At 33.0% G+C, this 24,227-nt stretch overlaps 1 protein-coding gene across 2 annotated transcripts in view; it reads left to right on the forward strand.

Moving 5' to 3' along the window:
- LOC117172024 (autophagy-related protein 16-1-like) overlaps positions 1–24,227 on the forward strand; it is a 100,277-nt gene that overhangs the window by 56,249 nt on the left and 19,801 nt on the right. For both annotated transcript variants that reach the window (XM_033359746.1, XM_033359744.1), the window contains exons 3-4: positions 2,649–2,733; positions 8,706–8,852. In XM_033359746.1, coding sequence (XP_033215637.1) covers positions 2,649–2,733; positions 8,706–8,852 — 232 coding nt within the window. The remainder of the gene's footprint in view (positions 1–2,648; positions 2,734–8,705; positions 8,853–24,227) is intronic.

Consider the following 24,227-nt stretch of genomic DNA (forward strand, 5'->3'; position numbering starts at 1 on the left):
TTCGAAGGAAAGAGTGAGAAAACGCTATGCAATATTTTATTAAATGATGAGAGAATTGAACAAGTTGATAAGTTCGTATACCTTGGTAGCTTATTTACAAGGAACGGGAAGATAGATGAGGAATTATATAGACGAAGAAATGAAGGTAAGAAAGTTATTGGTAGAGCAGGTCACAGAAACACGAGAGCCAGCATGAAAACATGCATGGACTTAAATAGCACGAGAATTCTGGATCAATCTGAAAAATCTCTATCCCTTCCACACACTGCTCCTTTCCCCTGCCGAGTGAGTCACGCCTACCCCGAAAGGGAAATGGCTTAATGGTGTAATAAAAGAAAAATTTGCAATCAGATTGATAAATTTCCAGATGCAAAGGACAAAATTTCAACAAAGCAGTCAAATTTCCAACCAAAAAGAAAGTAATATATGTTAATTTAGATAATTTATGGACTAAAGAATTATATTAATGATAATCTTTTTTTTAACTTATTCTCGGGTGGGCCCGGTTTTTCATCATAGCCACGGACTGAGGAGTCTAGTGACTGATGAGCCTAGAGCGCTGGAGGTGATAACAGTCGCCTCTGGATGTTTCCTTAGAGCTTCCATCTAATAATAATAATAATAATAATAATAATAATGTGTCAGGCATAAGGCGGTTACAGCTCTATATGTCGAAGGCTTTTTGTTATAGTTTAATTTTCATTTTTGAATAAGCTGCACTGGCTTGTCCCGGCCGATATGATCAGTCACGGACGCATTTTAGTTATGCAGTCAAGTGATCTGATAAGAGCAGTGTGTCTAATTAGACATATTGGGTAAAGCCTGGTTTCTGCCCCATCATTCAGGGACTGGATTGCAGCTAAGTGCATGGTATGGGGGAGGGAGGTGGTACAGATTAAGATGCGATCCGAACCACCAGAACCTCGGTAAGGGTTGATAGAATGGTCAGATGTGCCGGCTCAGGGATTGAACCTCGGACATTCAACGTCAAGTCCGAGCGCCTAACCAACTAAGCCACCTCAAGGTGTGAAAAAGAGGAAGATGAGAAAGGAAAGTGTATGGGAAGGCACAATGGGGTTATACATTTTTAGGTCAATCTAGAATTCCCTTGCTGCTTATTCACATAAATTGTTTGTTCCGCATTACTGCTCCCACCTGGATCGCTGATCAACATGTCTAATTGTTCAAATAAACATTTAAGTTCGTTTTCAATACTTTTAAAATATTTGCCTAAAAAACTGAAAATATGGACAGAAAGAACTAGATTGCGCTGAGAAACAGCTGCTTACAATAAAAATCTTCTGATTTTTGTTTTTTTAAGATCAGCGGTCTTTAAAATATTTTACATTACAAATGGGTTTAACCACGCACCACTTCCTATAAAACATAGACAAATCTTTAGCCAACCCGGCCTTGATTTAAAACACTTTACGTAATTTATGCACGGCCCCTTGCGAGATAATTATTGGTACCCAAGCTAATTTGTAAAACTATAGGTACAAGAACACTTTTTTATGTATGTTATAACTGTAACATATAAAAGTATGCTAAAGAATCAACAAAGAAAATGTCGTGTTGGAAGACATTTTTCAATATTATTTTATTTATCAAAGTCTCTGTCCATCCCAATTCAACAATATTCTTTACCATTTCTACATTAATGTTAACAATTTGAGTCGAGTCGCCGTGGTTTTTATAAGAAAAATTATGACAAATATCACGGAAAAAAGCTAATTTCGAGACAAATAGCAATATTCTTTAAATGGGTAATCTATCTCAAAAAGAGTTTCTATTAGGTTCACAATATTTTGTACATTTACAAATTTAAATACATTATTAGTAAGATTCTTATTGTTAAATTAAAAATATTCATATAAGTTTTTGACTGGATTTAGATTGTCTTTAACATTAAAATAAATTTTTTTAAGAAGACTATATATTTAAAAAATATAATATTAAAGTGTTCTTCTATGCATCAAAATGTATTACTCTTTTTACATTGATATCTGTCAACTTGACTTCCTCGCTAAATAATGCCAACTTTTAAAAGTTTTCATTAAGATGAAATTTGCATTAAGTAATTTGTACCTTTAGTGTTCAGGTTACTGAGAAAATGAGTTCAATTAATTTTTTTGCGAGTGCCAAGAATGAGTTTTAATAACAATTTTAGAGGGAAAAGGTTTTCATAAAATGACCCGAGGTTTTTCGTGGAGCTTTAATATAAAATCTGCACATTTCAAAAGAAGATGAATAAAAGAGAGAATTTCCTTATTGCCTTTACTTTTATCCTCACCTCTCATTGTATAATTTTCATTGCGGCTCCTCAGCCCTAAACAGTGGTTTCTCTTTGAATTTCTTGACATACGCTTCGCAAAAATGTTCTCTGGGAAAGGTCTTTTTGTTGAAAAAGGTAAATGTAGGTTGGAAATATGAAACTGTCTTTAGTCTCTTGTAAGTTAGTTAGCTTCTAAGACTGCTTTCCAACTTTCAGGTGGTTTCTGAAACAAATTTTGAATCCGAAGCAGTTCAAGCGTGAGGTATAAAACGCGATGTTCACGTTACTTGGAGGAAAGCAATTTAAGTTGAATTCTGGAGTCTCTTCATATAGTCCAAGGAATTCATGCAGATTTTCTTTGTTTTATTTTCAGACGCAAATTATCTTCTAAGCTGTGTGAGGGATGATACGGTCAAACTCCTAGATCTACGAATGAAACAGATTGTTGTCTCTTTCAGGTAAGTTTTTCAAATACAGATCAATAGATGAAATTTAAATGGCTCATTTTTATCACTAATACTTTAAACCTGACAGCAGGATATTTAAACATATTCATTAAATTTTTTTAGTTTTATAATACTTTGAAACTGTTTTTTTTATCGTAAATTTTTTTATTATGACAAATCAAAGCTGATGTAACAAATAAATATATTCCTTGACTCGATAAGAATCCTTTGATCTATGATATTTATACATTTTATTGAGGAGCGGGGAAGTCATGGTCATTTACAGTATTTTAAAAATCTGCTTTTTACAGTAAAAATTGTTTCTCTAACATAAATTCAAAGTTGATGCTAGAATGAAAATATTTTTTAACAAGATTTAATGAAGTAGAAAGGCAGATTAGCCAAATATTCTAGAGTTGCGTATAAGGTTTTTTATAATATGTGAAAAAGTGATTTTTGGTTGTAAATGCAGCAATTTAAATTCGATTTTATTTATGCTTTATAGGCATACTGCGCTAGATTTCTAAATCCAATTTTGGTTACTTATCGTTTGGCAGGGTTATGTCGCACCGGTGTGGTTTTAGATGCAATTCTCTCGGTACTACGGTTTGGCCAGATTACAATGCGTTGCTTTGCAGATAGTGACGGCTGTCTGCCAATCACTCGCATCACGTGGATACGAGTAAAGGTGCAGCTTCGCGGTTTTCAATTAAAATATTCCCTAACTCAATGCAGTGTTCTCTATCGGTAATCAATACACGAATATTGACAACCCATTCTCAAGATGTCTAAAATTTAATAAAAAGTTTATCTGATATTTAAAGATCAAATCACATAAATAAATATACCATCTAAAACGACTTCAGTCGAGACATTCTAAGATCTATAGTTTTGCTTCCTGAAGTCATTAAAATCTACAGCTCACTAATTCGCTTCCTGCTCATTAGATTGTTGTTGACGAGACAGGTCAGGCACGAAGTGCTTTTTAGAAAAAGGAATAATAGAGTTGCTGAAGAGGAATCTTCTGTTTCTAAGGTTTTAGTTTTTCACGGAAAGTAAATGAGAACAATGAAATGATTGTAGCATAGGATACCAATCTGAGAAGGAAGTTGACATCTCTGGCTCAATTTTGTAATATTTGAAATAAACAATATTTAATTATTTAAGTAATTACATAATGTTTTTTTATAGAATGCACTACTTCAAACAATAACCAACTATTAAACTTATTGCACACGGAGATCATTACTGCATTTAGATCAAGTTTACAATTATTTTAGGATTTAATACAATACAGAACTATAAATATTACAAAAGAGTTATGTGAAATCTCAAGTTCGAAAGGAAAAATTCTGATATGTAATAATTCATATAAGGATTGTATTATTTTCATACTAGTATATCATAAAATAACGCAAGGTAATGTAAATTTTCATAAAATGAATGATGTAATGTTTATTTTCGTGGGATATGAACGATTCACTTCAAAGAAAGCATATATTGCAGAATTTTTAAGAGATTTTCACTTTTAATATGAGAGGAATTACACGACAGTGTGGTAAAATGAGAATCGCTAGGGACGTCAACCTTGTCAGGCCTGAAGTTTAAAGCCAAGTCCCCCGTACAAACTTTTAACATTTTTAAGTTTCGGGTAATATTTGTAGGACTTCAGAAAGTATTCAAATACATGGATTAGTTTTACATGTTTGATTTTATTCATCAAATTATAACCTCATTTAATTCAATAGATTTTACATAAATTTAATTTGTAAGTTTTTAATGTTCAATTTTTCATAAATTTAAAATATTGAAAATTAAATAATTTAGGGTTTCAAGGTGAACACAATTTTTAATAAAAAAAAAAATATCCAATGTTTTTATTTACTTCCTCTACATTTATAAACCCGGTTATTAATAAAATGTTAAAATAAGAAATTTCGATGAACGGGGACCACATATTTTTTCGACGGCCCCGACTTACTCGTACTTTAAATTTTTAGCCGAGATTCGATTTTTAAAAGCGTTATATACACCATTAAGCCGTTTCCGTTTCGGGGTAGGCGTGACTCATTCGGTGGAGAAAGGAGTAATGTGTGGAAGGGATAGAGAATTTTCAGATTGATCCAGAATTCTCGTGTTATTTATGTAAATAACACTTTCGTTCCGCAACACTGCTCCGACCCAGGTTACTGATCAATCTCTCTAGCAATCACCCCAAGTGAAAATCCTCACAAAGTCGCTATGTAAGGTTCCCCACTTGGGTCCATTAGTGGTCAAGGTCTTTTGTTTCAGGCGAAATTCACTCTACTGACACTCTTTTTTTAAAACTATTTATCGCTGTATTTTTCTGCCCTGGCATACTTCTCTAGCTTCTTTTATGCCCATGCATTTTTTCATGCAGGCTCTCATGTTTCTGTGGCTTCTTATGTCTCTTCTAAATAGGGTCACATTTACACATTCTAACCATTCTTTCCGCGGTCTATCTCTGGGCACGCTGCCATTTACTTTACCTTGATACACTTGTTTCGTTAGTCTTTCATTTGTCATTCTCTGAATATGCCCGAACCATCTTAACCGACTTCTTTCCCATGTGTCTACTAGCGTCTCTTCTGCACCACATTCTTTTTGAATGATCTCGTTACAATATCATTAAAAGTGTGCGAATATATAATCTGTAATGTATTGTAATTTAATGTGATTGTTTGAGACAAATTGTGCAAGGATGGGTCTAGTAATAAGTGGATAGCCTTCCACAGAATCTGGTTGTAGCAAGCATCCTTTTTTTTGCTGACGCACGAAATTTTACATGACTGGGATATAGAATTCACATATAATTTACTAACAGTTCGAATCATTTTACCTAACTCGTAGGTAATCGACATCTCATTTTACATAACTGTCAGGTGATCTTTATTATGTAGTTGTAATATTTCTTACTGAATGGTGAATTAAATTATAATAAATTTATTGAAATACTTGATATTTTTATATCAAATGTTACCCTATTTCATTTTATATGGCTGAATGTGACATGTTAATAAAATGCCGTAATGTCCTCCGTTTACCGAACTAAGTTATGTAAAATTTAACCCACAAATATGCTCCGTGCAGGAAATACGATTTTTTACATCTTTTGGGAATAACTATACGTTTAAATAATTTACATTTATTAAAGCAAATAAAAGTGGTTTGAAGAGTCATGGGAGATATTAAAATTGTATATTAGTCATTATTTTTATGAAAGAAAATGATCGAAATTGCTGAAAATTAACAATATTATGTGAAAATGTATTTTTAAATTTTGGGTCATATATTGGGAGCTGTAGGGGGGTCAGGGCATAAATCCATTTTAAAAAACTTAGCACATTTCAATGTAACCCTGAAGTATAAGAAGGAAATAGAAACTTAGGGGGGGGGGGTAACTTGCCCTATAGAGAGAAAAAAATTGGTTATGCATTTTTGGACAAGCGCCCTTTATAACTTCTTAGTGAATTCACACTCCAAATATAAGAGTCGTCTGTGCACACTACCTTTTTCCAAATTAAAAAAAGATTATTGCCGTTTGAGTATAATACTTGTCTAAAATATTCAAATGTCAACGGGTTTAAAGAAGTTACATTTTAAGGTTCTCCGATCAGAAAATCGATTGGATTCTATTAGCACCGATTGACTTGATCTAGAAACATAACGCGGAAACATTAAGCTATTTATTGTAACGCTATAAATTAAATAAATAAATACAAATTGTGAAAGATTGGTATTTGTCATGGAACTCTACTGCGCGAACGTACATGTGATACACCTGAACTGTGTAAGGGAATATGTGATATAATTTTACTGCTCTTGAATATATCACATCACTATACTGCGCAGCCTTTTATGCTATAAAACACTACTGTACACTCTATTCAGCAGACACATACACAGAAAAACGCTGGTGTTAAATTTGTTGCAGCTGAAATTTCATTGGTCTCCCAATGAGCATTTGAGAGAATTTTCAAGTCTCAAATGTATTCCTCTGAATTTAGGTGCACATCTGGGCATCTAGGGGAAAGTATCATTTGATGACTGAATTTTGGCTCATGCACAGTTGTGGAGTGCTGAACAGCGCTGTCAGCCAACTGAACACCTGTCAAAGCAACTATTCGCTTTGCGATATTAGGCTAAATAATTGTGAATAAGGAAATTAATTGCAATAATATTTACCAAATTTTCAACTTTCTTTCATTTAACAGTGCGTACTAGTCTCTTAGAATAAAATTATAACTTCCTAATGCAACTTCCAAATATCAGGTTGGTCAGGGCCGTCGACATTTAAACTAAAGCCGGGATGTATAGAAAAAGTCATGACCGTCTACATACACAATAAGGTATTCTCACTTAAATCACTAGCTAACTTCACTTCGTTGAATGCTGAGGGGATAAAAATTGACCAAATGCATGGGATTCGGTTAATTTTTACTCTATTTTTCTAATATCTTCGTGAAAAGTAATTTTTTCTGTGTAAGTGCATTTGAAAAATAGTTTTCCTTTTTTAGGGACTATTTAATTCAATAATAGAATAATAATAATCATTATTCATTTGATAGTTTAAGAATGTAAGTACTCACTAAACCCTAAAATGGTAAGTTTAAGTCTCGTATAAACTTGTATATTCCGAAATAGAAAGGATTATTTTTAACTTTTTGTTCAAATTCAAATGCTGTATTCCACTTTAGCAAGTTTATTGGGTGACGTTTAAATTCATTTTTCCCTTTAGCATTTATATAAATGTCTTGAAAAACTGTTTTGAAATATTGCGTAAATAAAATAGATTTAATTTCAATAGGGGTTTTCATAAAAATAACATTTTGTTTAGTGAGAAACTTTTAAAAAGTGGTCTAGTCCCATGCCATGCAATGCAAAAAAGCAGGGAGTGTTGGCCGAACTAACGCCGCGTTGGAGATATTTACGTGAAAACGTTTCATGTAAAAATTTCATATGTTTCATGAAACATAGGGATGAGAAGAAAAATTATTTTGTGCGTGCGCAGATCGGTTTGGCCTCTAAGATCAGGTTAGGATTTTATCTTATCAGTTAGAATTTTTCCGCCGCTATGTTTGAAACTTTACAATGTTTTACAAAACCCCCAATGTTTCATCAAACTTTTCATCAGACTAAAGTTTTATGAAACTTTACATCCCTACTCATCGTGAAAAACAAATTTCTGTTTTTATTACACAATTGTATTCACGTTATTTTTCATGAATCACACTAGTAACTGCAAGATTAGATAACTTTAAACTTCCGCAGAAAATCTAGTGGGAATTGTTCGAACGCCGAGGCATCAATTTCGATGCAGACGGTCACGACATAGTTTTACATCCCGGCTTTGGTGGTTTGAATGTCATGTAGGTTTTGGCTAACCTAAGATTTGGATATTATATCATGCCAAGTACAATTTTTATTCTAAGGCACTAATAGTCACTGCTAAATGGGAGGAAAGGAAAAGTTAGGTACTTGTTATTATAACTTACCTGTCTATTAACATCTATTTCACCTAAATAACGCCCGACAAAATCATCTTGACAGGTGACTTGACAATTTGTAGACGACACTTCACGTTGTTCTGTATGAGAAAAAACTGTGTCTAAATGATGCTTTTCCCCTGGATTCCCCGAATGAACCTGTGTGGCTCAAATTTGTTGCAACTCACTTGAATACCGATATCGGTGTACATTGGCGGATCGGCGATTTTCTGTGTATGCTATGTACCTCTACTGCGAATGAGCACATGTCCATTCACTCTACTGTCCAAACATGAATCTCCTCAAAATGGTTATAAATTACCTACAACTTACGCGTGTAATTATCTACTTTAGGTCTTTCCCGGCGAAAGAAATTAAAACGAAGACTAATTTCTTTGAAGAATTATTTCACGTTGTTCTTTTTACCAGAGGGTGCTTACTATTTCGTTGAAACTTAATTAGCCAATTACTTTTCAGTGCTGATGGCTTCAAAGTGGGCTGTGATTGGGCACGGGCAACGTTCAGTCCTGATGGCCAGTATATCGCTGTTGGTTCTTCCGACGGGTCCATCTATGTCTGGTCTGTCTTGACAAGCAAAATTGAAACTGTGCTGAAGGATCACTCGTAAGTGTTTTTTCATTTTTTATTTACATTTCTGCTCTCGTTTTCAAATTTTATCATATTTATCATATTTTAAATATTTCAATTCCATTATAATATTAAACTAAACTCATTGCTTCACTCTTTTGTGGATATTTTTAGATAGGAATTTTGAAGGATAAGCCTGTCTGAAAAACAATATATATTTTATTGAGAAATACATATTCAATCACACTAAACGTCACTTCATATCACATGGAATTAAGAAATTTAAAATAGTTTTATTTGGGAATTGAACTGTTTAATTGCATGGGTTTTAAGTTTTTCACGTTCAAAATTGGTATTTTTAATATTTTCCAATTATAAATCATGCAGTTTGCAATGTCTAAACCACACATTCTACCATAGTCTAGACATTATATTTGATCATGATTTAATTTTGAAAATTTTAGTTCTGTTCCAATTTTTAATTCCGACACAAAATCGTTCCAAACTGAATAATTAAAAATTAAAACTTTTAATACGTATAAATGAAAGCTACTCTCGTTGTAAAATATGCTACAATTTTTATTATTAGCAAATATATATTTTTTTAACTGGAAATTTCAAATTGAAGATTTTGGTAGAATTGCAGAATAGGGGCGTCACCTGTTTTAGCTGGAGAAACATTTTTTTCCGGCGAAAAACTATTAGAATTTTTAATTGAACGATAAATTAGGCGATTCGACCAGGCAGAAGTTTTAAATTTTTGTTACCTTTTTTACTACCATGTCTTAAATATTGGTATGTCACGATAGCTAACTGAAGAGATTTCACTCAACGTTTAGGTGCTTTTAAACATCCAAAAGGTCAGAAACACCCCTTCGATAGGTTAAATAAATAATTTCAAAATTCTACCCCTTTCCAACGTTTCGTGGGGGCGGGAAGGCACCTATATGCCTCATCAAATCTCTTAATTTGTCGTTCAATAAAATATTCTAATAGTTTGTTGCAAACAAATTTTTTTCCAGTTTTTTGTTTTCCATTTATTTCGTGGAACTGAAAAGAAATAAGAAACCATAATTATTTTAAATTTGAGTAGTTAAAAATCAAACACTTTTATATTGGAAACCTGTATTGTTGCACTTTATTCAATTGTGCATTTGTTGATTAATTAGAAAATTATACCATTATTAATTTAAAAACTATTTAAATAAAAATAACTCAATTAAAGTGATTTACAAAGTAGCACAAAAGGTTTTAATTTCATGATTAAAATTTATAAATTGCTTATAAAAGGGTAAATCGTTTAAAATTATATAATTTTTATATAACTTCTATTGAAAGAAAGGTTTTACTTTAATTTAGTGCATATTTGAAAAGTAATGGTTGTTTTTCAAATTTAAATGTTTGAAATTAATAAATGATGTGGATCAGAAGTGAGGAACCGTTTTTTAAATCGAAATTTTAATGGATGAATAAGTTCTTAAATTTATTCAAAATAACTCCAACAAAGTTTCGTTAATAAAAAACGCATACGGGATGCACTCCCTGGGTATAAATATTCATGGGATTTTGATAGGCTTCAAAACATTATATAGAAATCGATTTTTGTATGCTTCAGTTATACACGCCGATTTAGCTTAAAGCCAATATTTCTGAATAATTTGAAGACTTCCTTTGGCCTGCGTGACAACAAATTGAACCCCAAAGTTGTAAAATATCAAATCGCATTCTCAATATCAGAAATCAACTCTCTATACCATTGAAAATTAAATATGTGAGTTGCATCTCGACGATTGTTGTTTCTTTTTTAATAAAGTGAGCATAAAATATGGTACGAATAAGTTTTCATGAGAAGGGATTTAAAGAGTAATTTTCGTAGACCCCAAACTTTTAAAGGAAATCTTAGACTCTGGAACAATTGCCAGAAACATAAGTCTTTCAGAAGGAGATTTCAAAGAAAACAAAAAATGGATCTGAAAAGTCGCTTTTCAAGAATACCATAGATCATTCTACAGTAAGCCTTATGCATTATGTTACAGGGGTACATTTAAATGGAAAAGTGTCTCTGTTGCGCCTTACCATGGAGGTCGAGTCGAAGGCGCGTTGCCTTGTTAAAATGTTTGAGCAACTTCAATGCACAGTAACGTTCGTTACTTTAAGAAATTTTAATACTATTTATACTAAATTAAATATGTACGGAGCCTGATTGTCAAAGAAATATGCGTGTCTATTTTTTATGATTTACGTAAATTTTTAACCATTTGCATACTTTTTTATAGGCACTTAATCTTTTTGGTAGAAAATTTCTGTGTTTTGTTGAAAATTTATTTTATTTCCTTAGAAACTGATTTCTCCAACTGAAAATGAAACTATTTTATTTTTTGCTGCATATTTATCTCTTTTGATATTAAAAATATATCTATTTTGTTTAAAGAGTCCACTTGTGAATAAAGCATGCATTTTTTAAATAAAGAAATTAGAAACTATTTCCCACTAAAATGCAATATTCGCCAGATATGCAGTTAATGTGGATAGAAATACAATAGCGCCTTTTCAACCAAATATATGAATTTTCAACCAAAACAATTAATTTTTAACAAAAAAGACAAATTTGGAACAAAGTAGATGAATTGTAAATTAAAAAAGATAAATATACAACAAAAAATAAAATAGCTTCATTTTCAGTTACAAAAATCAGTTTCTAAAAAATTGAAATAAATTTTCAACGAAATAGTTGAATTTTGAACAAAACAAATGAATTTTCTATCAAAAATATTAAGTGACTATTAAGGTGACTATTAATGGTTGAAATTTATGTAAGTCATAAAAAAAGAAACCCACATGTTTCGTTAACAATTAGACTCCATAAATATTTAATTTAGTATAAATATATTTAGTATTAATAGTATGAAAATTTCTTTAAGTAACGTATATTACTTTGCATTGCAGTTTTCCAAACATTTTAACACGGCAACGCGCCTTCAACTAGACCCGAAGAGCTGGTCACTGAGATTTAAGGTGACTCTAGGACTTACTAAAGGGCCTGTGGAGGTCAGTATGAATCTCTAAATTCTATTACGTTGTTCCTTGGTTAGTCCCAGTTAGTCTCAGTAAGTCTCAGTACTTCACGAAAAGTCTCACTCCAGCCGGCCGGTTCGGCGAAATCCCTGTTGAAAAGATTCGTAACTTTGTTGGGAACACTCGATCGATCTGTTTCAAGTACCGGGCGATTAACTTTTCGAGGATGTCTCGTGGTAAGTCACAAGAAATCTAGAGTTAGTACGAGGGAGGTTTCTACGAAATTATCTTTATTCCGGTGGCAGTCATTGTTCGTTTGACTTCCTGATTTCTGAGTGACCAGCCCCTCGTCTAGACCTCCATGGTCTATTCCATTTAAATGTACTCCTGTCACGTAATCCAGAAGACGCTGGTTGAGAGCGACAGCGTTTCCAGATCCAGACCAACGCTGAACAATAGAAAAAGGTCGTCGGGAGAGCAGGTAGCGCGCTATACATTGCGAGCGTCTTAAGTCGGTAGAATAAAGTAGATCCTGATAAATACAGATTATACTAATGATTATTATTTTTAATCATAATACGTATAAAAAGAGATATCTCCCCTTGCTTTTACACACCACTCCCTGTTTGTATTTTCTGGAAAAGCTAAGTCGATTGAAGACAAGTCAAAGTAGGTGTTATAAAATAGATTTGATTTCCAGTTGCCAAGCTCATGTTGATACATGCTACCTTTAAGAAATTCTTCATACTACATGACATTCTTTGATCCTGCCGACGAATATCTTAGCGCGACATACAACACGGAAGAGTATCAAGTGTTAGTAATTCTATTAGATACCTTGGAAGTGTTGCGCATACCCACCTGACAGGAAAATTTCTAGAGCACTCCACTTCTCCCCGATAAGAAGTCGTTGTAGGGTGTAGGGTAGAGGTATATTTGCTGGATACAGAAAATATTCGACCTGAATTCCTTTTCCTCAACTTTAGATGGGGTATCGAAGAAGACTCACGATATCGAGGATTTATACCATACTTAAACTCGGGAGCCGCTTACTTACGGGTGACGCTACTATTGAAACTGTCGCTTACAAAGACGCAGGCATCAAAACCACATTCCAATATCCGTATATCAATCCTCACACGAGGAAAAGTATTTTACCGAATCAAAGGAAGAAATTTATATTGAAGTAAAGAAATTGAGTTTCAGTATTTAAAGAACATTTATCTTTAAGAAACCGATATTCGGGCTTTCCAAAAGTTTTATTCATTATGCAAAATCAATACTATCACAGATAGTAGCCGATATTTTCACAACAAGCTATGCATACCTTGTCTGAACCAATTTGCACATAAAGCTTTCGTTGGGATATCTCTTCATATTTTGTTTTCGTTTTTATAGTATATTTTCATGAAACCGCATAGAAAATACAGCTGTATTTGCTGAAACTCTTCTATTTTATATTAGGAAATACGTTCTATGTATTTTATGTTAATTTCTCTGTTTTAAAGCATTCAATTCTTCAAGTATGTATAGCAGAATTTAACGCCTGTAAACATATCTGTAAAAAAGAAAGTTTTAAATTTATAAATATTTTGCGAAAGATTACTATTAGAAGTCGCTTGTTAGTTCAAATATGTTTTCATTTAATTTTTTTTGTAAAATATCTCCTTTCTCCAGCATTTCAGGTGAAAGTTTTTGGATGCGTATTAAAGTGGATTCGATTCCCTCCAAATATAAAAAATTCGATGTTCTAGCTTTATATGTATCATTTTTTACTTTTTCTAAAAAGTGGTAGTAAACTCGATATTTTTTAATTTGGTTAACATTGTCGCTTATTAATAAATATATTTTCGTCATTCGGATGTGACTAACCGATTTTTTAAAAAAAGTCGTACTTATTTATTAATTTCTGTTGTTTGAGCAATATTGTTATTAAGTTTATTATTCTAAATATTTATCATTGTACAAATTCCTTAAATAAGAAATATTTGTTTAAAGCCTTGGTTCAGATTGGTCAAGAAAAAAAATTTTTCCAGGTAGATCGTATTCGATCTAAAATACACTCAATGTTTTCCTTCTGAAATTTTTTCTTAGATTTTTTATTTGAATGACTTGCGTATACTTTAAAGTATTGAAAATTAGGTTAAACATACTTAAAAACATTTAACTTGTCGAATAAAAACTGTTTATGGCAATAAGAGGGAAAACAGAGCAAACATATATTTGTTAATTTTTCGCAATATTTTAAATTTAAGCTTTTTGGAAGTTCCGGAAGCCTGAATCACAACATTATCATATTGATATGGGCCCTATTCTATAATTTACTTCTTACTCAGTGCTGATTTATGCTACAGACAAAAATTTGTCTAGTGATTTTGGTCGAAAACATGGATTGTAAGGCTAGCTTCAACTGAAGTCTCTCCAGTATGCGTAACTCGGAAACTATTAGTGATATCAAATTCTCCTTTACGCACGTAGGTTGTGCTAATTAAGTGCTCTTGATTTGTGCTGCGAAAAAGATCCGGGCACTTTTTTTTTTACCAAAAACGCGTAGTAATGCTGGCTTCAGGTGACTTGGGCATATCAAACTCGGGAACTATTAGTGGTATCAAATTCTACTTTGTCTAGGAATGATTTAATTATTATATAAATATTATTATATAATATTATATAAATTATTTAATTATTTAGTGCTAATATATGCTACAAAAACCAAAATGCTGTGGTAAAAAAGTGCCGAGATTTTTTGCACATCACAAATTCAGAGCAGTCAATTAGCACTAATTTCCTGCACAAAGGAGAATTTGACACGTCCAATAGTTTCCGAGTTTCATAAACCAGAATCACCTGAAACAAGCATTAATACATGCATTACACATGACAATGTTATAATTCCAGCTTCCGGGACCTACTTTTTTAGGCATTTTTTGGCCCTTTGAAGAGAAGTTGGAGGGGGAGGGTTTGTTTATACATGTTAATCTTTTAATTTTTGCGAGCTTTTGCGACACGTCTGATTATTGATTGGTTTGACTTAAACTTCAAGGTAATTTTGTTTTGCACCACACAAAATTAGGCCTGGATAACGTTGCTATGGGGTACTCCACATTAAAATAGATTATAATGCCATCGCACTATAGAAAAGGCATTTTTTTCTTATTTTTATCAATTACTATGTCTCTCTTTTCATCAAACCTTTATGATAATCAATAACGTTTCAAAATGTTTACTTTTACGGATCTGACTAAACCTCGAATCGATGGCAATGACATGCTCTAATAACCCATAATATGGTAAGAAGTTATCTTTAGAAGCTTTTCACGTGTTATAGGAAAAACATGGTAACCATGTCTATGTTATTACATCGAAACTCCTAAATAGGGGGCTCTCCGATATAGTACTTTCGAGCATTGACGCCGCGCCGGGGGTAGGAGTGAAGGAGCCATGGGGGTTGTGCGGTGGTCAATCAGGTGTGGCCGAACAGTAGCGTTGTGTTATTCGGAGCCGTACCTTAACGACCAAGTAGTTTAATAAAATATGCAGAGCAGATACAAATATGGGAAAAATGACTATTATCACGACGTATTGGATTTGCACTTAAGCGGTTCAAAATTTCCTCTCATTTTGTAGTATTCTAAATTAATGCAGAACGTTATCGGACATTTAATATAAAATAATACGAAAAAAAGTAATAATCATTTACTTTTACTTAGAACCAAAGTTTATTTTAGACCGTATTATGAATAGTTTGAATAATTATTTTAGAGTTTTATCCTGAAATAGCATTGCTTCATGACCAAACAAGAAACTTATGGGACAGAGTTTGAAGTGACATTTTAAATCCTTAACTCTAAAACATTAAACTCTTTTCATGGTATTTGTTTTGTTTAACTTAATATAAGTGATGTCTGTCAATTAAAAAAATAATTTTGGATTGTTTATTGTTATATTGTTTATCAATTTTTCATTTAAAATTCGTTGCTTTTTGTAGATGCGTTACCGGACATTTTGAGTACTTATTTATAATTTCTAAATGTAGGTGTCTAAAATTAAAAATCGTCATTAATTTAAGCTTTGACATACATGAGTACATAATTGAAATATTTTCAAAAAATATTTATTAGTTAACGAAAATTCGGTAAATGACAATAGTCCACGAATGTCTACACGAAGATCCGGGGGGCTTTCACCTGAATCTGTAAACATTCTATCAGAAAGACGTGAAAAACTCAGAATATTTTCACGACTTATTATTTGGACTTCCTACCATATATAATTTTTGTATAGAAGATTCTACTTTCCAGCCGATTCACTGGCTATTGAATACTATGAATATCTATATTTCCATATAAAATCAGGTAAGTTCACATTGACAGAGATAAGGGGGAAGGTGTCTTTAAAATTACTCGATTTTTTACAAAGTATGGGGCCAATAGTGGTAACAAATTGTACCCGTGGTACGTGGACCGGCTCCTACCTAATTTTTTAAATTTAGACTTAAGATACTTAAGAGGTGCCCTAAAGAAATAATCAGTGAGAAACCAATATGAACAAGCCCTTCTTAAATGAAAAATTGGTTTAGGCTAGGTGTGTATGTCAGCGAAAGAACTTCCATCGTCTCTTAAAAATACGCATTCCTCTTCCAAGGACATCAAGAATTACCAACTGCCTACACTTACAAAATCAGCTTAACCGTATCAAAAAAAAAAAAAAAATTATTCCAAGGGCTAGTCACGTTCACGTGAAGCGTTTCACTGTCATTACTTTTACCCTGGGTGTCACGCATTACTCTAGATTATAATTCGTACGTTGAGAGCCGTACTTAGGCATACGAAGCTTAACTTAATAAGTGCCTCGCCTTCGTCTTTTCACTCCATTCCCTTGGGGATGGTGACTGGTGTAGGAGATTCGTTTAACGCCCCGGAGCAAACTCCACTACCGTACAAGTACAAACAATTGGTTTTAACGAATGGGGCAACGAGCGACATGGCTCGTGTTGGAATCTACAATCAGATGGCTTATTAGTGAGCGGCGATCCATGTTCTAATTCACAATCAAGCATCGTGATTCCTCGAACGTGCACCAATAGACCAGAGTCGTTTAACGTTGGGGATATGGGTTACCGCGCACGGGAACGCCGCTAGCGTTGATTCTTGGATAAGGTTCCTCCGCACTCGAGGCTGTAGATACGAACAAACAAAGATAAGTCAAAAAGACAGAGGCCGCCAGCTCTCCGGAACATGCTTGCCAAAAACAATATTTGCTGGTTACGAAACCAAGAATATCTCTACTCGAAATGAACCCAGTTGGCTTGATTCAGTCTTTCTTCGAATTAGAAATGAACTCCACGTGCCGCAATCTCAAAAGGCAATGAAAGGTACTTAAGTAGTCATAGAATCCTTATACTCGTAAACTAGGTTCATTTAGTCAAGATAGTTTGATGTTATTGATGCTAAATTGTATCTCTATTTGAGATTATTCGGTTTCTACTTCTTGAAATTTGGAGGTTAGATCTATATTTTCAAAAGGTGATAATGAAACAAATCATAAAAATATCTGCATTCAAGATTCCTTAGGCATAAAGTTAATTCTTCTACATAAACACAAGAGCAATACTCTTTTTAAATTAATTTGATAAAACGTACATTCATCTATTCTGCCACATTTTCTAAGCACACACTTACCAAAACTTGTTAATTGATTGTCTTGAATTCTTTAAATTCTCTTGAATTCACTTATTTCTCTTGAATTATTTTAATTCTATTACACTCTTAGAATTTTCTTGAACTCTTTGAATTTTTTTAAATTCACCGCGAATTTTTTGAATTGTTTGAAGCTTTAAATTAATTATGAACTCCTTGACTTTTTAAACATTCTTTCTCTATCTTTTGAAGGCTTTAGAAGTCTGAATTGTTTTGATTTCTTTGAATTCCCATAAACTCTTTGAAATCTTTGAATATGAATCTTTCTCATAAATTATACTATTTTCATCTTACTTTCATAATTTTTATCTCTGATACACGATAATTATTAACAATTTAGATTCATATAATAAAGTATCTTATCTTATTCATCATGAAATTTAAAAAGTCTTTTAAAATTATATAAATCACAGATCAAAATATTTTTTTAATAGATTTAATGCTTTCACGATGATTCATTGTAATGAGAATGAGATATTTTGGGTTCTAATTGTGCACAAAACTACGAATTTTTGCACACGTTTGTAAACCAAAATATCTATTTTTATCAATATGTTTTTTTTCCTTTGAGAGTTTTTTTAATTAATATTAATTATAAAATTACATGCTGTAAATCATACAACCTAAACAAAGCCAGAAGCATAGTGATATTAGTAGTTTACCGTAGCGATAATTTATGAAATGTCTTTAGCCTCATCCTGAAATAAAGTATGATCAAGGCAGAACGTATACTCCCGGTAAGAGGGCATGCATCCAAAGCTATTAAAAATTTCATTCTCTAGGAAGACCGTTTCTGTCCTTCGTTTCTGAATCCAAACGTAACCTGAAATAAATTAAAGACACAATTTTCATTAAACACATTAGAAAGCGTTCCAAATGTATGAAATTTGGCAAATCTAGTAGGATTGTGCACAATAATACATCATTTTATCACAAAACTCTCGCTTGATTCAAATTTGCCCAATTAAAAAAAAATTATGATAAAAAAGATTAAAACATTATTTTTCATCACAGCTGCCTGTCGCCGCAGTGTACAGAAAAGAATCTCGTTTACAAGATAAGTTTTATTGCCTTGCGGATTCATAACGCGAGAACAAAAACGGTATCGAAAAGGATTTAATAATTGTCAGATAACCATTGAACACGAAAATTTGAAATGGTTTTCAATCAAAAATATTATTTTGCGATATACTATTGTTTTTATTATTATCTAGGAACACACATTAGAGGATATTTGTTATATCAAATAAACTTTTAAAAATTCACAGGAATATTTTATTTAGCCTTATATTATTGAAATATTTATTTTATGTCAAGATACATTTTCTTTGGCTGAATATTGGCATGCATTGCGTTCGAAATGGCTATTTGCAAGCAATAGACATGCTGTTATTATTATTACACCATTAAGCCATTTCCCTTTCGGGGTACGCGTGACTCACTCGGTAGGGGAAAGGAGTAGTGTGTGGAGGGGATAGAGAATTTTCATCTATTGCTAGCATATTTTGTTATATGAGCAATTCTATGTCAAATCATCTAAAGAAAAAAACCTGTTTACAAATGTCTATCGAAAATCGAGCGCGCAGCGCGAGTGTCATGATGAGAATGTGTACCTCAAAGCCTACAGAGCTTTAAGAAACTTAATCTTTGACCATACTTAATTAAGTTGACAATGCAGAATATCAAGACGCATAAAAATACTACCATTTAAAGAGATCTTTTTGATAAAGCTTTATTTAAGCATTACAAATGCAAAGAAAAAATATCCGATCGCGAAGCACGAGGTAACGCATTATCGAGTGCGAAGCGCGTGATTCAACCGTCGCGCGCCCTAGGAGCGCTAAAACTCGCAGGCCCCGCGCGCAGCGCGAGATGCGAATGTACTTGCAAGACGGGCAGATTGTTACGAATAAAAACAAAAACTAGGGCTTTCAAAAATCAACGTTTTTCTTCTCTCGGTTTTTTTCATATCATGCGTTGTTTGGCTTAAAATGTTCATTTGATTATTTTTTTATTTATTTTGAAAAAGCTCTATCTCTGATAATTTTTTTTTTTATAGAAAAAAATAAGGATAAATTGTTTTAGTTTTTGAGTACTGTGAATAACCGTACATAGAATTTTTAAATCATGAAAAAATTTGGTTTCAAAAATTTTGAAAACTTGTTCACTTTTCGAATTTTTATCAAAGTCCTATTTCGTATAATTGAAAAAATAGACGTCAATATCACTAAAATTACCAAAGCTATGAAAGTTTAAGAAAACAGGACCAAAATATTCAATTTTGAATATCTCCTAAGTTTTTAAAACTTTGCAAATATTATTTTAACGTTTTTCTTTTAACGCTATAAAGAACGGATGCTAGAATTGATATCAAAATAATAACAGTAACTGAAATTATTCAGAAGATCTGACATGGAACTGATAGGTATGCTGATAGCCAAAAGTGAAATTTAATATTCCGGAAATTATTGCCTGCATTTCTTACAGTTTTTCGGTAAGTCTAATCAAGTAAATACTGCTAAAAAATAGGAAAGCAAGAGTTGTGAACAAAATCGTTTTCAATGGTACCTTGAATGTTACAAGTAAAAAATCGGCGCGAAATATTATGAAGCAAATAACTAGCAAAGCGCAAGTAAACTGCAAGTCAAAATATCTTGGAATTGGGATGTATTGGCACATCTGGTAAATTACCAAGCATTACTATCAATTTTTTCGGGCATGATTTACTATCTAAAGCTGTTTAGTACCCAGGTAACAAAAAGTGTAAACAGATATGTTACCAATTAAAGATTACTCGTACATTTCTGCAGAGTCTTATATTCATTTAGCATGAGGTTAACTATTTTTTATAGGTCAAAAAAGTGTAAACCTAATTTTAAAATAGACATGTCTATTTTAAAATAAGGGTTACACTTTTTTATTCTACGAAAAAAGAGCATTTTCAATACCAATAATAGCACAAGGCCCTTTGTCAATCTGCAACTGCATCAAAATTCAATTCTGCATTACATCAAAAATCTTTTTCGTGGAGTGTTATTTGGCAAAGTTATCATTTTTGTACTGTTTTGCTGAACAATCAGAGCATTAATCTTGAAAAAATGTACGGATAGGCTAAAACACACCTCAAAGAGTTCCATGTCGATTTCTACAACAGCGATGATCAATACAAATCAAAGTAAACATTTCGAAGCGAAATATTTACCACTTTTAAAACAATTAACGATACTTAACAAATACACGCTGTCATCCCCATTTCAATGACAGAAGTAATGAAAAAGCTATTTTAATTCCAAAGTCTTTAGTATAATAGTAACCGGGTTTAAAAATCCAGAGTAAAATGCGTAAAATGTGCCAGATTCATTGTACCAAATAATACTTTCCTTAATTCTATACTTATATTAATTGATTATATATCGCTCTTAATTTTTTTAACTGTTTAAAAGAAGGGTTTGACAGTAAAAAATTATTGCCAAAAAAGGGGTTTACCTTCACTTTCAAGTTTTATAAACCGAGGTTTTACATTGAAAGGATTGAGGTGTATGAAAAGTCAGACAGCGCTACGCAAAACCGTGGCCGTGTTGATTCATCGTGCAGGGCCTTATGGTTTTTCTTGTCATTATTCCTGGGAGTCCCAAGATAAAATATATGCGGCTTGTAAAACACATTTGTAGCTTCTTTTACACAAAATTGAAAAAAATGTATTTTTAAAAACGGAATTTTATTTTTTCGAGTTGTTTAGGAATTCTCAATTTTTATACGAAAATTTCTGTATTTAAAATCACATGTTGTTTCAAAAAATTTCAGATCTAAAAAGTTAATCAATTAATTAGAACTATTGATATAGAAATGTCGAGAAAATGTTAGAAAAAATTTTAAAGTCCCATATCTTCATCATTTTTTCGAATTTTCAAAACCCATTTAGGGAAGTTTTTCTTCGGCGAGATGCAACCAAATTCTATTTCTATATGAACAGTTTTATTTTCACTAGTTGTGGACTTACCAGGTCTAGCATATTGCTAGCGAACTTAACCTTGCTGGCAATGGAGCAGATTCCTTGCTTTCGCAATTTTTGAACCCGAAATAGGATACAGCGTGCTGAAATGTGACGAAATCTCCCAGTTAATCCCAAAAGATAAATTAAATCCATGGTTTTATTACCATTATATGAAACCCTTGTTAGGGATAATTACATCTGACCCGTACCTTTCTTATTTCTCTTTCCCGAAAGATAAACCTACAGACGCGGACAACTTGATCCTGGCCTCCTTCGAATTAGGAATGAACCCGGCGTGTCGGAATCTGAAAAGCTAATAAGAAGATAATCCCTCGTGGTTATTCCAAGCGTGTCGATGTAACGGGAGTCTTGGAGAGCACCCAATGCTTATCAATGCTCTTGCATAGAGCCGTCCCCGGGTCAATCCTAGGGCAGCTTTAGCTGCAATAAAAATTTATTTCGTGCCGATGCCGCGAGACGGGGTGTGGCAAGGCTTGGAATTAGATTATCGAAACTAGCAAGACGTGGGTGTGAGAAGAAGAATGAAAACCAATCTCTTTTCGAGCGCCCTGTAGATCGGCATCGGGTGATCTCATTGTCTCGCCGTGCGAAACGGAGCGCATCGAGTGAGATCGATCGCCTGGTGGCACTTTTCGCTACTTGATTTCGTTTTCTCGGCAATGATCCCGGGGTCCGGTGCGATATTATGTCATTTGTCTTCGTTCTTCCTACCAGTGAGAGCTCACTTCCCATTCTCTTAAATTCTTGCACTTCTACTATCTTTTTCTCTTTCCTCAATGCAAACTTGTATGTATAATATCCCATCTTTTCTCTCGCTCTTATTTCCTTCTGTCCCACTATTAGATTTGCTCGGGATACGTTGCTCTAAATCTCGCTCAAATGCTCATTAAGCAGAGTCGAAGTCTCCAATGATTGAAATCCTCGCAAATCTTTGTTCATGCACCAAGTTTTCGATTTCCAATCAATTGGGATAGTGCAGACAATGAGTACTGAAATTTAAATCCTCGGGATTTGAAAAAGTAGGCCAGTGCCTTCATTTAGTTTTTTTATTTTTTTTAAAATAAAATGCCAGGAGTGATTTTTGAAGCTATTCGTTTTAGTATTTGCATCTACATATTGGATTTGCTTAGTTCTCACCGCGATACAAGTTATAACAGAAAAAAGGCAATTCTTATTAAATATATTCTTGCAAATATCTGTCCTGCGGAAAAAAGTTTTCGTCCGAATGAAATTTAAGTAGATCTTCTGCAAAGGTTATATTATTTGTGCTGAGGTAATAGTTTTGACGAAATAGACGTTTTAAGTCAGCATATAAAGATAGTTTCAAATGATAATAAATTGTTCAAATAAATGGTTTGAAACCTGAATGAGCTAAAAAAGGGGTTGAAGTGTCCGAGCAATTTTCTCGACTCTCATTATTACCTCACTGTAATTAAGAATTGGACTCACTGTAATTAAACAAAAATAGAAAAGTTCAGAAAAAACCGTAACTTTTCACAATTATTCTTTCCCAAATGCCAATTTTTCACTGAAGGGGTTTTCAAAGTTTGATAGGATGCGTAGTTTTTGTGTTTGTCGTAACAAATGAGATGCAAAATGAAACAATTAATAATGTTGAAAAACGATACGAAAGATATGAAAACAAATTATTTGACAAAAGTTCTTCACCCCAAAGGAATATATAATTTATGAATAATTTCGAGACAGAACGAGTAGATTTTCTAATAATTGTAAAAAACAAGATTAAAAATATTTAAAAAACAAAGCATATTGCGAAATGTAATACAAATTTATTGAAGTAATCATGATAAGTACAGTTTGTAATTTATTTTGCAATATCCAAATAAGCAATCCCAGGTGGAGGTACCTATAACTAAATGTAATACAATCACCAAGTTACAGTTATTGATACGTTGACCTTCAATTTTAAAAGATTTGTGCACAGAAGTGGGGAAAATACAAATACCGAGTGCGCAGCGCGAGATAAAGACATAATCGAGCGCGAATCGCGAGATACATACATCATCGAGTGCGAAGCGCAAGAACCAAAAGTCGCGCGCCCTATGCGTGTTCAAACTTGCGAGCGAGGCTCTTTTAAAAAACAAGAATTCACAATCACCAAATTATAGTTGTCGATGCTTTGTTCTTTCATTTTAAAAGGTCTGTTCACAAACTTGGGAAAAATACGAAGACCGAGCGTGTAATGCGAGATAAAGACATAATCGAGCATGAAACGCGAGAACAGTCGCGCGCCCCAGATGGGCTCAAACTTGGGAGAATTGTGTCCAAGCAGCGAGTTCATTTTTTTACGGGAAATACGTGTTAAACCTAATAGGGCTTACGAGACCTCTAAATATAGTTTTTTTTCCACAAAAAAATTCATTTATTGCTTGTGATTTCGAACAAATTTAGGAGAGCGGGGATATCCATGCAAATTTAAAAAAAATGTTTTAATGTATTTTCGGATTCCTATAGCGGTTAAACTTGAAAAATAATGTCCTATAATTTATCTTTCTTTGAAAAGTTAAGGATGACTTTGAATCATTAGTAATCATATAAAAATGTAATATACTAAGAGGCCGTTCAAAATATACGTAACGCCTCTAGGAGGGAGGGGGTCATCACAAACGTTACGCTCATGTTAAAATTACATACACTTACTATAGAGAAAGCGTTTCGTAG

Source organism: Belonocnema kinseyi, chromosome 4 (genome assembly GCF_010883055.1).
Source record: "Belonocnema kinseyi isolate 2016_QV_RU_SX_M_011 chromosome 4, B_treatae_v1, whole genome shotgun sequence".
Taxonomy (NCBI): Eukaryota; Metazoa; Arthropoda; class Insecta; order Hymenoptera; family Cynipidae; genus Belonocnema; species Belonocnema kinseyi.